The sequence below is a fragment of the Adiantum capillus-veneris genome, chromosome 16, assembly GCF_014529385.1.
Source record: "Adiantum capillus-veneris isolate H3 chromosome 16, ASM1452938v2, whole genome shotgun sequence".
NCBI lineage: Eukaryota > Viridiplantae > Streptophyta > Polypodiopsida > Polypodiales > Pteridaceae > Adiantum > Adiantum capillus-veneris.
Genome location: NC_140946.1, coordinates 147217982 through 147231005, shown reverse-complemented (window position 1 = coordinate 147231005; position 13024 = coordinate 147217982). Strand labels below are relative to the sequence as shown.

At 40.9% G+C, this 13024-nt stretch overlaps 1 protein-coding gene across 1 annotated transcript in view; it reads left to right on the top strand.

Annotated features, from left to right (window-relative positions):
* LOC147440027 (uncharacterized) overlaps positions 1 to 7426 on the top strand; it is an 80048-nt gene extending 72622 nt beyond the window's left edge. Inside the window, exon 7 of the mRNA XM_086485726.1 lies at positions 6480 to 7426. Coding sequence (XP_086341852.1) covers positions 6480 to 6686 — 207 coding nt within the window. The 3' untranslated portion in view covers positions 6687 to 7426. The remainder of the gene's footprint in view (positions 1 to 6479) is intronic.
* The last annotated feature ends 5598 nt before the right edge of the window (positions 7427 to 13024 follow it).

The window sequence follows — 13024 nt, the reverse complement described above, 5'->3', positions numbered from 1 at the left end:
AGGATGAGGCAGAACATAGAGATCATCTGCTTCAAGTCTTTCATGCATTACGAGATCACAAGTTAGTGATCAATGCGTAGAAAAGTGAATTTTTTCCTACCAAAGATACACTTTTTGGGACACATTGTGTCAGCACAGCAGGAGTGCAAATGGATCGAGCCAAGATAGAGACTATCCGTGATTGGCCCGGATTTGAAGATTGTCCATGAAGTTAGAAGCTTCTTAGAATTGTGTTCGTACTAGAGGCAGTTCATTAGAAAGTTTGCAGAGGTTGCTTCCCCTTTGCATAGCTTGACACAGAAAGGAGTCCCTTTCTCGTGGGGACTTAGAGGTGACTGCCTTTCAGACTTTGAAAGAGAAATTGACTATGGGACCAGTTTTGTCTTTGCCGGACTTGCAGAAGTCACTTGAAGTATATTGTGATGCTTGTGGTCGTAGTCTGGGTGCGGTCTTAATGCAAGAAGGCCATGTCATTGCCTACGAGAGCCGATTGTTCTCAAGGCCGGAATTGACAGCACATATTTATGAGAAAGAGCTTTTGGCGGTTATCCATGCTCTTACTCAGTGGCGGCACTACCTACTCGGAGCAGATTTTACTGTCTTTACAGACCATCAGAGTTTATGCTACTTCTTGTCACACCGTTTGGAAGTTCCACAAGAACCCTATAAAGCCTAGATTTATAGCTGCTTCTTGTAACACCTCTTTGACCGAGGTTTCCAAATGGCTTAGTTATTGTTTCAAAGCCATTTTACCTAGCGTAAATGAATTGTGGATAAACATGCTAAAGGAAGCAGACGTACCTACCGATTCAAGTTGGATTTTAAATGATTCAGTAGGTGTGATTCCTGTTTTAAAGTTTTTGAACTCTTCAAGAAGCCTCAAGGAGAAATCTTCTCCTTTATGTCTCCAAACTTTTGACTTTACAACGCTATACACGAAGCTAAATTTGGAGGACCTTAGATTTAGAGTCAAGTCTCTTATTTCAAAAGTTTTTGCGTACAAGCTTGAGAAGGATAGGTACAAGGCATTGCTAGTAGAAAAGTCAGCCTTGAACTTTGACTTCTTATGGATGAAAACTAAGAATGTAGATGTAGACAAAGGAAGAAAGAGATTCACCAGGATTGTAGATGACATTGACATCATATCTTGGTTAGATTTTCTTTTGGACAATTTATATATAACCATCGGCGACTCTCTTTTCAAGCAAACAATTGGTATCCCTATGGGTACCAATTGTGCTCTTTTTCTTGCTAATTTCTATTTTTTTACTTATGAGTTTGATTTTATGGAGCGTCTTGTCCTTGCTAACACTTGCCCAATATTTTTGCACAAGTTATGCAATGTAAGACGCTTTGTAGATGATCTTTTTGTCCTGACGTTCCTTCTTTTCAAGATTTTATGTACTTGAATTCGAGTTCTTTAGGCGGAGGAATTTATCCCAAGGAGTTTTGTGAACTTAACTGTACCACAAATAGTGATTGTTGTGCCTTTGTAGACCTTAAGATTTTCCAGACTCCCTTGGGATTAGAAGTAGATATCTATGATAAGCGCCTTGAACCAGAATATGCCAATCTAAAAATCATCCGTATGCCTCACATTTCTTCGAACATTTCTCTTTTAGCTAAGAACGGTGTCATTTGCTCTCAACTATTTAGATTTTCTCGTCTTTGTTCTAGTAAATCTACTTTTGTTGCTCAATCTTGCCATCTTATTTCTTTACTAGTTGAAAAAGGATACTCATTCAAAAGAATCATGAAAAACGATCGTTCATTTTTGCATCATAGTAAGTTTATTTTTAATGTTTCTTCCTTTCGAATGTTCAAGATAATCAGTAGTAAATTCAATAGAAGTGGGGAGCTAAAAAACCCACTTATTGTTTGACTTAATAACACCTTATGTTGTTGTTTTGATCTTTAGCGCTTCTAGTATTTTTAATATAGCTTGACAAATGCTAGTCTTTATCATGGCTGAGTATGCCCATCACCTCCGGAGGGTGATAGAAACTCAGCTCGTTGGTTTTGTAGAGTACGTTCAAAGCATGAATGACCTCTATATAAACCTGCACCTACTCTTGGGCACTGACGACGTGAGTAGGGATGTCATAGCTATTGTCCAAGCTATGCATGATAAAGGTGATAATCTTATTCTTCCTGTTTGGACAAGCAGCGAAGTTGAGATCACATATTGTCAAGTTTGGTTCTTTGCTCTTCGTAGGTTTGTAGTAATATTCATTTTTCAATTTTGTATTTAGCTTAAGTGAGGACTTAAGAATGTGTTTCGTTAGAAGTTGTTGTGTGAAGTTTGATTTCTAGGATTAAGTTTTTAAGATGTCTTATCCTTTTTTTGCTTAAAGTCGAGTACTTGTTTTAAGCCAAATACGTAGCGTCAACTTATTTTACACATGCCTTTTTTAAAAATATTTTTAAGTTAATAATGTTTTGTTTTATCTAGTTTTGTTTCGTAGCAAACAAAGTGATTTAGTTTGTTTGTTTTTGTTTTTCTTTTCTTTTCTTGTGTCCCTTGCTTTTATAGTTTTATGAGTGCTTTATTCCCTCTTATAATTCGAGTTCAGACTATTCTGAACTTATGAAGGTATATTCTTGTCACAGAAGCAGCTATTGGAAAAGCAGATGCGGTGGGTGAACATCTTGTCACAGTTTCACTTCCAGATTGTCCATGTGCAGGGACAGAGGAATTTGGTAGCAAATGCTTTGTCTCGGAAGCCGTTTGCTCTAGCTATTTCTGCGATTCACCGTAGGAGCTTCGAGGATATGGTCGATCAGTATGCACGGATACGGATTTTGCAAACATTTTCCTTCGGATACGGGATGGGGAGATAGTAGCAAGATATTCCATTCGGGATGGCTACTTGATGAGGAAGACCATATTGTGCGTGACGGAATGCCACTGTCCGCCGTTTACGGGTCACCGTGGCATTGCTACCACCATGAAAGGGGTAGAGAGATACTTCTTTTGGCCGAGACTCAAGAAGGATGTGGATGAGTTTGTGCGCAGGTGCTTGGTATGCCTGAAGGTCAACATACATACCAAATAGAGTAAGAGACAATGGGCAACCCTGTTTCACCCCAATGGTGGAGTGAACTAAATCAGATATCCTCTCCGGTGTGCGTACATGTCCCATCACTGATCTGTATAGAGCCATAATCCCCCAAATCAACACTATGGGCACTCCCATCTCCTGCAATCTGCGCATCGATCGAGCTCTCGGTACCATGTCAAATGCTTTGCGGAAATCCTCAAAGTTAAAATAAATCCGTCTCCCATGTGACCTGCCCTTTTCAATGATGGCTCTGAGTGTCAGAATATGATCAAGAGTGGAGAAACCCCTCTTGAAACCGGCCTGGCCCTTTGCTCGTACACCCTCACCCTCTGCCCAATTACTCAATTGTTGCTCAAGAATGGATGCATACAACCATGCCAATGTGTGTCCAACCATAATAGTGCGGTAATTCCCACGCTCTGTAGAATCACCTGCTTTGAAGATAGGCACAATAGTAGACAACCTCCAAGTCTCAGGTAACCCCTCACACATAGCACGATTGAACAACACTGCAAGAACCTCTACCAGCATATCTCTAGCATGTGTAAAGTGCTCTGCTTCTAGACCAGCATGATCATATGCCCTGCTGGTCCTCATCTTGTCGATGGCTCTCTTTACCATCTCACTGGTAAAGAAGGTGCTGGTAGGTGGGCATGGCTTTGTAGGATCTGGAAGGGGGTCCTGTTTAGGAACCATATATAACGATGAGGCATACTGGCCCCACAGATAAAGAGAAGAAATCACTAGGGGAGGGGAGTGCTTATGAAAGAATCGCCATGCCTTTCCTGAGTCTCTACTCAAGAACAAGTGATACAAGTCTCGCTCCATCTGGGCCAAGTAAGCTTGTTTCTTTCGTCGCACAAGGCATCGGGAAGCAATCCAAGATTGTGTGTAAGTGATGACTCCTGAAAGAAGATCCCTCTGAAGCTGGGCTCTCATCTCTCTGTACTCCTCATCATACCAACTATTCTGGGCATGCTCCCAGAATATCGCCTCCGACCAGGTTGAGTGTGTGGGTATGCCTCTGATGTTGCACCATGCAGTGTCTCAGTCAGTAAAGTGGTGCACTCCTCCATTGAGAGGCCAGGATCAGTTGTGCATAGACGGCTATAGATCTCCTTTGTATAAGCTGAGTCAGTCTCTGGTGTAAATGTATAACGGGTATGTGACCTACCTCTTGATGTCTGGGCTGTACAATACTGAAATGAAACAGAAAATGTCAAAAGTGCATGATCCACCACTACGCCCACTGGTCTGGCTCCCACTATGAAATCTTGAATACAAGGAATAAAGCTCGGTTGTGCCATAACATAGTCCACTGTACTGGCCTCGTGTCTGTGTGGAAAGCATGTGAAACCGGCTGCTCCAGGAAATCGTTGTAAGCCATTAAGTATGGCTAACCTATGTGCAGTCATCATCTCTGTGAGGTATCTCCTATACTTCGTCTGCTCTCTGTCATGTGAGCATCTGTCAAGCCCCAACTCACCCACATCCAGCTCTCTAAGCATCTCATCTGAAGTGTCGTAGAAGACTGTCCAAGAGTTGCCCGTTCAGGCATTGAAGTCCCCTAGGAGGATGATATCACCATCCTTAGAAAACTCCCATATATCATCATCTAGTATAGAGAAAGGCGATTGTCCTCTGGATGCAGCATATACTGACGTATTGACGGGAGGTTACATATGGCAATGTATAGACATCGGCCTGTGTCAACTCTCAACCTCACCCACATGTATCTAGCATGATCATCTCTCCGTACAATATGTAGTAGTGGCTGTAACTCCTCCTTAAATAGCACTGCTACTCCTCCTGAACCTCTACTCCATGCTCAGATCTCGCGACTGTCTTGTTGGCTGTCTCCCATCTGTATCCCACCACATGTGGCATAAGCTGTCCGGGGGCCTCATGCGTCTTTGAGAAGAAAACAATGTCTCTGTCTTGAAGATTCTCCCGGGCCATCACTCTTCTTGCCCACTCTCCATGCCTTTGTGTGTGAAGGCTTGTCCACCCCCATCATGGATGTGAGGCTTGTGACCTCTTTTTCCACATTGTTTGTGTCCTTGAGGCCAGTTACCCTCACATGTAGAGCCCGCATCCTCCTCCTTTGTTCCTGTTCGAGGGTCATGTTAATAAGAGTGGGTGTACAAGGAGCTTCCTTACCTTTCCCTTTCTTGGCAACCTCAATCCATTTTTCGGCCTCCTCTACTTTCTTTTGTGTTGCGGAGATGACAGCAGCCCATGACTTCTTCTCCTCACCTTCCTTGATAACCCGTATTTCTTCTCTCATGATATTCAATTCTTCCATCATGGATGGCTGAATTTTGCCCTCTTTGAGCTGCCCACTTTTTGGTTGTAGATTTTGGATGATGGAATCTTGGATGACCACTTTCTCCTCGAGCGAAGCGATCCTCCTACACATGCCATCTCTTTCTTTGGTCCATTTTTGAAGAATAGTGCTCCTCTCCTTCTTTCACTCTTCAACTTCGTTTCTCCGTTCTCTCATTTCCTTCTCTATTGTCGACATCCTTTTCCCTGTCCGCATGAAAGAGGCTTTGTGGACGGCCGGCGAGAGATGCGTCTACTTACACGTGGGGGAAGCCGTTGGCACTTCTCCGACGCTTCCTATGATTGAGAGAGAGAGAGAGTCTAAACAACAAAAAAAAGAAACCCTTAAAAACAACAAGAAACTCTTGTGAAACCTTAAAAAACAGGAAAATACAGATTTGAAACCCTAAAAACCAGCAAAAAACAGTGGCGAAATCTTTAATAACAGCAAGAAACGGTGACGAAACCCTAAAAAACAGCAATAAACAGTGACGAAATCCTTAAAACAGCAAAAAAAAAAGTTTCGAAACCCTGAGAACAGCAAAAAAACAGAGACGAAACCATAAAAACAATCAAAAGGCATTTTCGAAACCCTAAAAACAGCAAATAAATGGCAAAACCCTAAAAACAGTGAGACCCATGTGTGTGTGTGTGTGAGAGAGAGAGAGAGAGAGAGAGAGAGAGAGAGAGAGAGAGAGAGAGACAACACAGTTACAATGCTAATGCAGAAAGAGAGATGAAGATTCTGAGAGGCTGAGAGTCTACGCGAGAGAGAAATGAAATGAAATGTAATATTAACGTCTTCAAAAGGCCAAAATTACCTATGAGACCAAAAGGTTACATGTGGTGAATCTAGTGGGTACAAAAAGTACAAAGAACTGAAAAGAAAATAGTGGGTAGGGGTGGGGTGAAATCTGATACAAAGGGAATACAAGGGTGAGCTGATACAATGGGGAGAGAGAGAGAGAGAGAGAGAGAGAGAGAGAGAGAGAGATTGAGATTTTGACCTCATGTTCAAAAGTCAGTCTCATGCATTCGATTTGTGCTGAGCTAAGCTATAGGTACTAAGCTACAGGTGTTTGTGCTTTGCAGACACCACGACCCCATGCTTCAATTGCTTGGGCTCTCGGAAATGCAATACCATCTTTGCAGAAAGCTGTGGAAGAGCTGAAGAAAAATAGTGGAGGAAGTGGCCATGTGCCTCTTTGCACTTACTTTGTGAAGAGAATTGAGTGCAAGATTGGTAGTCGAACATATTGCATTTGGAAAGAGAAGGTGCAGCTGAAGGCACCTTTTTGACCCATTCACAAGCTCAAGAGATGAGAAGTTTGAAGCTTCCAGTACTCGGGTGAGACGGTGAAAGGTGGCGATGCTAGAGTCCAGGATTGCAGCCAGGCATGCCCTTTCTGTTGTATGCGTACAAATACTGCTTGGTGTTGGCTTGTGTCCTCTTTATATATGCAAAATTGAAGTATCAAGCAGAGTTGGGGCGTTGATGGCCTCATAGAGCTTAGGCCTTTTCGCAACAAGCTCTGTTAGAATAGTACCCTTCAATATGCTGTGCCTTCAATTGAATTTTTTTGACAAGCCATTTAAAATTCCCTTAGCTGCCACAGACTAGTGTACACATGGGCATCATGATCTCCATGTCTTGACATGTAGCAAATTGGTAACATAACTGCCAGAATTTCTATTTTACAGAGTGAAGGATGCGCCTACAAGAAAGGAACTAGTATGTATAGAGTGGCAAATTGATTGATGGCCTGCAAGCAATAGAAGAGTATGTTTGTAGTACCTCAATTTAAGCTGAAATACCTTTGTAATCTTTGGTGGAAGCCCATGGTAACACAATGAGGGGACATGTTGATTAACTGCGGGAGTTGCATGCTTGGAACTTGTGATTGTGACTCACTCTTTGAGATCTTTTGGAGCACCCTAAGTGAGGAATTGCAGGGTACATCTCCTCTCATTTGGTGCCCCATTTGATACCCCAACAAATTCAACTGCTCAACTAGCTCATATATGGTCATTTCTGTGGACATGCAATTTAGTGATGAGCCCCGAAACTATTTACTTTGTGACAGTCATGCATAACTTCTGCACATTGAGGTTTAGAGAATGCCAGAGGACATCATTGTTAGATTTATTCGCAATGCAAGTTTAACTGGATGTGGTATAGATTAGTAAAATCCACATCAGATATGTGAAATTTCACCGAGTTATGTTTAAGTTTTGATCATCGAGTGTGCCCAAAATAGCGAGCTATGTTGAGGCAAATGGCATTTAAACAAAAGGTCACCCCACAAAGTTCTTCAATAAGACATTGTCAATTACTTACCTTATTCTATAACATCTATGGAGAAACAAAGCAGCTACTCTTAATGTTTCTAATTCATTTTTAAAAGGTCCTTGTAATATGTACATTGCTTTGATTCAAGGTTTGCATATATATGTTTGTTTGATCCGAGCTTGGCATGAACGGTGGCGTGAAGTTTAATGTAGCTCCTGCTATCTTGTAAGAATGTGCACAAGGTTCAACCTTGGACCACTTTGACAATGTTGAAGTTTTATGGTTGGGAGTTCTTTGTGCAATGGTCTGATTTGCTTGTAGATCCTTTGATTTGCTTGCCTCTCCTAGCTATGGCCCAATATTGAAGGTTGGCTTTATCTAGCTCTTTCCAAAACAATTGGTTTATAAAATTTTGCAAAGATGTCCCCAAAAAGGTGGTCTAATGGTAAGGCTTTGGCTTCTCAACCTACGGGTTATGGGTTCAAATGCCCTGTTGGGTTCCCTCTAAAGGGCACCTTGTGCTCACCTCGTGTTAACGTTGCTAGGGCTCTTGCCCTTGAACACTCGAGTGCATCCTCCTTTTGGGATGGTCACCCGAGGAGTTGCTACAAGTTCGCTCTGTTGTTCCCAGTACATGTGGTGCATTAATTACGTGGCCATGGTGATGCCTATGCGTGGCTCTTGTCCGATGGTGCGTAGCCTTGGCTAATATTTGGAAGGGATAAGCACCTCCCCGTGTGGGCCCTCTGGTGTGCTGTAAAAAGAAAAGATTTTGCAAAGATAAGTTGAGACAAGTTAAGGTTCTGCGTTTGCCCATTCGGTTTCAATAGTGTCAAATCGAAGGAGTCACATTAAAGAGCTTATTACAAACGCATTGACATACGCTAAACAAGATGTCCTCATGCATGTAGATGTCACAAAAAGCTTTGATAAGGTGATCACTTTGACTATGCAGCACATAGTTCCGAGGCCTAAAATGCAAAGCATGGTGTAGAGACGCTATATTTTCTTGGCTCTTAATTACTTAGTTAAGCACGATAGATGTTTGAATGTGTTGTCGTATGCACTATCCTTACTATTGCTAATATCGGTGGCTCACGATAAGTCCTTGTAATGCATCCAAGCATATGTGAACTTAAGCGAACCTCAAGTGTGGAGAAAAGTTGATAGTTTTGAGGGAAAACCACTTGCTTAGAATCTCAACAAGCCCTTAGACCTGAGACATAATCGAATAGGAATGGTGATGATATCACATGAACATGGTGTCATTTGATAATCGATCACATTTGCCAACCTATTATGGGTAGTTTTGAAGAAGGCACGGTGTCATTTGATATTAGGTCACATTTGCCAACCTATTATGGGTAGTTATGAAGATACCATGGTGTCATTTGATAATCAGTCACATTTGATAATTGGTCTCTCTCTCTCTCTCTCTCTCTCTCTCTCTCTCTCTCTCTCTCTCTCTCCCCCCAATCGTCGAGAATCGGGAAAAAAAGATTCTAGAGAAGGACGTCTTGTGCTTTTTTGAAAGATTGGGTCTATAGCGCAATAGTCATATAGCATGCACCCTTTACAAACGTTGTCTCGTCTTTGTCCTCAAGGGGCTATCAAAATGTGTATATACTCACTAAATCCTTCAAGAAATCTTTTGATTGACTACCCCCCAACCACAAGGTTGTTTTGAGTTGATAAATCAGCAAGATCTGCCTTACTTTGTTGATCACGTTTGCGATTGTTCATCTTGATTGCAAATTCATGATTTGGAAAATGCTCACTACTTTGAACACGAGAAAAATTTTCTACGGATTCATTGAGGACATTGAAATTTTGGATGAGAGCAATTTCAACAACGGGAGCAATGATAGGAGCTCTCATATTAGAAGCACCCATGCCTCTTGTACTCCTTTGTTTCTTTCTTCCTTGACTACTTTGATAAGATGTGGAGTAAATTGAAAATTTATAGGGGTAGCATAGCCATACTTCCAAAAACATAGGGGTAGAATCCTTCTTCAAGCTACTCCTACATATGCAGAAATTGGGATCTACTCCTTTAATGAAAATGTCTTGCGATGTATCCTTGTTTTCCTAAACGATCAACTTAAATTCTACTTGAAACGATACTAATTTTGACACGCTTATGTTCCTCTTTGGATGTACCTTAAAGTTAATGTACCTTGACCATAGTAATCCTACTTTTGTGTTTTTGTTAGTACAATCTATTGCATGTTGATTTTTTTCCCAAGGATATGTGATTTCTCTTGCCCTATTCTACATCTAGTTTGCAATTCTTTGCCTCTTTTGAATTGCACCATGTATTGTATTTTTTTTGTATTGGTCTAGGATCTTCTCCATATCAATATCAAAACAAGTATAAGGTGCATATGCGTTCTACCTTTAGTATTAATTTTTTTCTAAAAATAGACAAACCTTTAGACTTTAACTCTATGTGATACATAAGAGTGATGCATTTAAAAACACTTGCTACTATTGATAAACAACCTTTTTTCTACCAATTGTACGAAGTCAAGAAATTGAACAAAGTATCCATTCAAAATTAAAGCGAATACTCTCACCTATAGAACATTAGGCTTCTCTCTTCATCACCTCTAATAGGGACATCATCAATAGAAAATGGATAAGTTGAATTATCTAAAACATAACTTTAATAAGTTGAAAACAAAGTCTCACTAATGGCCTCTCCAGCCTCCCTATTATAGATGGTCACACTATGCCCTACACGATGCCACAAACAAATCGTGAGATCAAGAACGTTCCTTGGCAAGCACGATATACCTCATTTGCCAAAATCCCATATGCATAATCACTAGGCCCACAACCCACTTATAGGAAGTTGGGTGTAAACCATCTAGATGTCAAATAGTTGAATATAGTTGATGAATACTGCAACTTTTAACACATTGCATCACATCTTTGTACATCCCTCTCGACCAGTATAGTTCTTTGATCTTGGCATAGGTAGCCAAAATCCTCTATCTCTTGCCCATAAATTCTCATGGAACTCTTTGACGATCTTTTGTTGAATGTCTTTGCCGCTCCAAAAAACCCTTTGTGGAGCTCCTCTTCTTTGTTTGGATGCTTCCATAGGGGGTTCTTTCTTAAGAAATATTTCTATGCTCTTAGAGTACTCAATTAGCGCCCAATGAGAAGCCATTCTCCATCATACTCATCCTCTAGAAATACTATAAATAGATGGATATTTGCCTTGTCATTCGTATGAACCTCTGAAGTCTTGTAGAACTGTAATCCCACATTATCCTTTGTAGAAACTATATTTTCTTCATGATCATAACTTGTTATTGATAACATATCTACAACTGGATTATCTTTTTCTTAATGTGGCAAAATTGTGGGTCAAGAGACTTTATAAATGAAATCCATCTAAGCATTGTTGAGTGTCGAACATCTTGCAATCATCCCAAGTAGTAGTAGAACATCTGTATCCACAAGGACTTCTACCCCAATAAAGTATTCTTTGTCGCTCCTTAAAGTTGTAGCAACACCTCATAATTCCATTTTGACCTATGGATAATCTCTCTATTGTGTGAGGCAGTGTGTCTCATGCTAGTGTGCGTGCAAGGAAGGGGGAGAAGAAGGAGAGCCACAGTGTGGGTGGTGCTCATAGTGAGTATAATACCATCATGCTCCTTATTCTCTTATATATATAAAGAATGAGATAGTTAGTAGAGATGGGTTAGTAACAAGTGTCCGGCTAGTTGGCTTGAATCCCAACAATCTCCCACTTGAAGGCCAGTGTGGCCCAAGTGGCCTATGTATGTACAACATATACAACCCTGAAGCATTCCAATGGATTTACCCTACACCCATCATCTCAGTACAATGTGCAAATCGCTCTAAGGCTAGGCTTTTTGTGAACGAATGTGTAGGGCTGCCATCCATATGAACCTTGACTATCTTGATACGCTTGTTATCCAACATGTCCTATATCACATGATACCTAACGTCTATGTGTTTTGACTTGGAGTGAAACATGGGGTTCTTCACTCTAACACACTAGCACTCTAACTATCACAATACAATATTGGAGTCTGATAAATGCCAAGGTCTCCCACTAAACGAGCTAAACATACATCTTCCTTGCTACCACCAAAAACTGCAATGTACTCTGCCTCTGTGGTGGAAAATGAAGTGCAATTCCTGAGACATGATCTCCATGACACGAGTGCTCCGGGACATAAGAATACATAGCCAAACCTAGATCTTTAACTATCCACACAACTCGCATAGTCCACATCCCTGTAACCCAATTTGAATGCATCATTGTTCCCAAAGTGTACGCACTTGCTTGTTGTGCCCTTAAGGTATCTTAGAATGTGCTTCAATGCTTCCCAATGCTTCTTGCCATAATTTTCCATAAAACTGCTAACCACTCCCACTGCAAATACAATGCTTGGTTTGGTGGGTAGCATGGCGTACATGAGACTACTACTGTTGAAGAATACGACACCCTTTTCCATTTTTTATTTCTTAGTATCAATTCTAGGAGCATCATCCTTGCTAATTTTTGCATATGCTACTCAATTTAGCATTTTCCCCCTTCATATTAAAACTTTGCAAGGCCTTGTGGATATGTGTTTCCTGAGTTAACTCCAGTATTCCACCTTCTCTATATCCCTCTTGATACACATACCAAGAAAGTGACTTGCATCTCCTAAATCTTTCATAGAAAATTGCATGCTAAGTGACAGCTTCAAGATGGAAATCTTGTCTTTAGACTTCCTGGAAATGAGCATGTCATCGACATAAAGTATCAAGATGATAAGTGAACCATTGCTCAACTTTTTGGTACACAAACAGTGATCTTCTTGGCTCCATACATATCCTTTGGAATGCACGTACGTGTCAAATTTTTGGTACCAATTCCTTTAGCCTTCCTTCATCCATACAATGCCTTACGCAGTCTATACACCAGTTCTGCCCTCATAGGTGTCTTCTTCTAGATCCTCGTGAAGGAAATCCATCTATACAAGTTTCATGTCCTTAGTGGCCACTAGTCCAAGCACAAGACGCAATGTAGTCATCACTGTTGGAGAGAAAATCTCATCAAATTCCATGCCTTTCTTCTATTTGAATCCCTTAGCAACCAATCTAGCCTTAGGCTTGGGATCTTTTGCCGTGTATTTCTTCTTATACACCCGTTTGCAAGGCCAGGCTTGTTTTCCCTCTAGGAACTCTGTCAGTTTCCAAGTGTAATTTTGCATAATCAAGTTATACTTTGATTGCATTGTCTACTCCCACTTCATGCTATCTTCTATTTGAATAATCTCTTGGTAGCAAGTAGGCTCTCCATAGTGGTTGACCAACA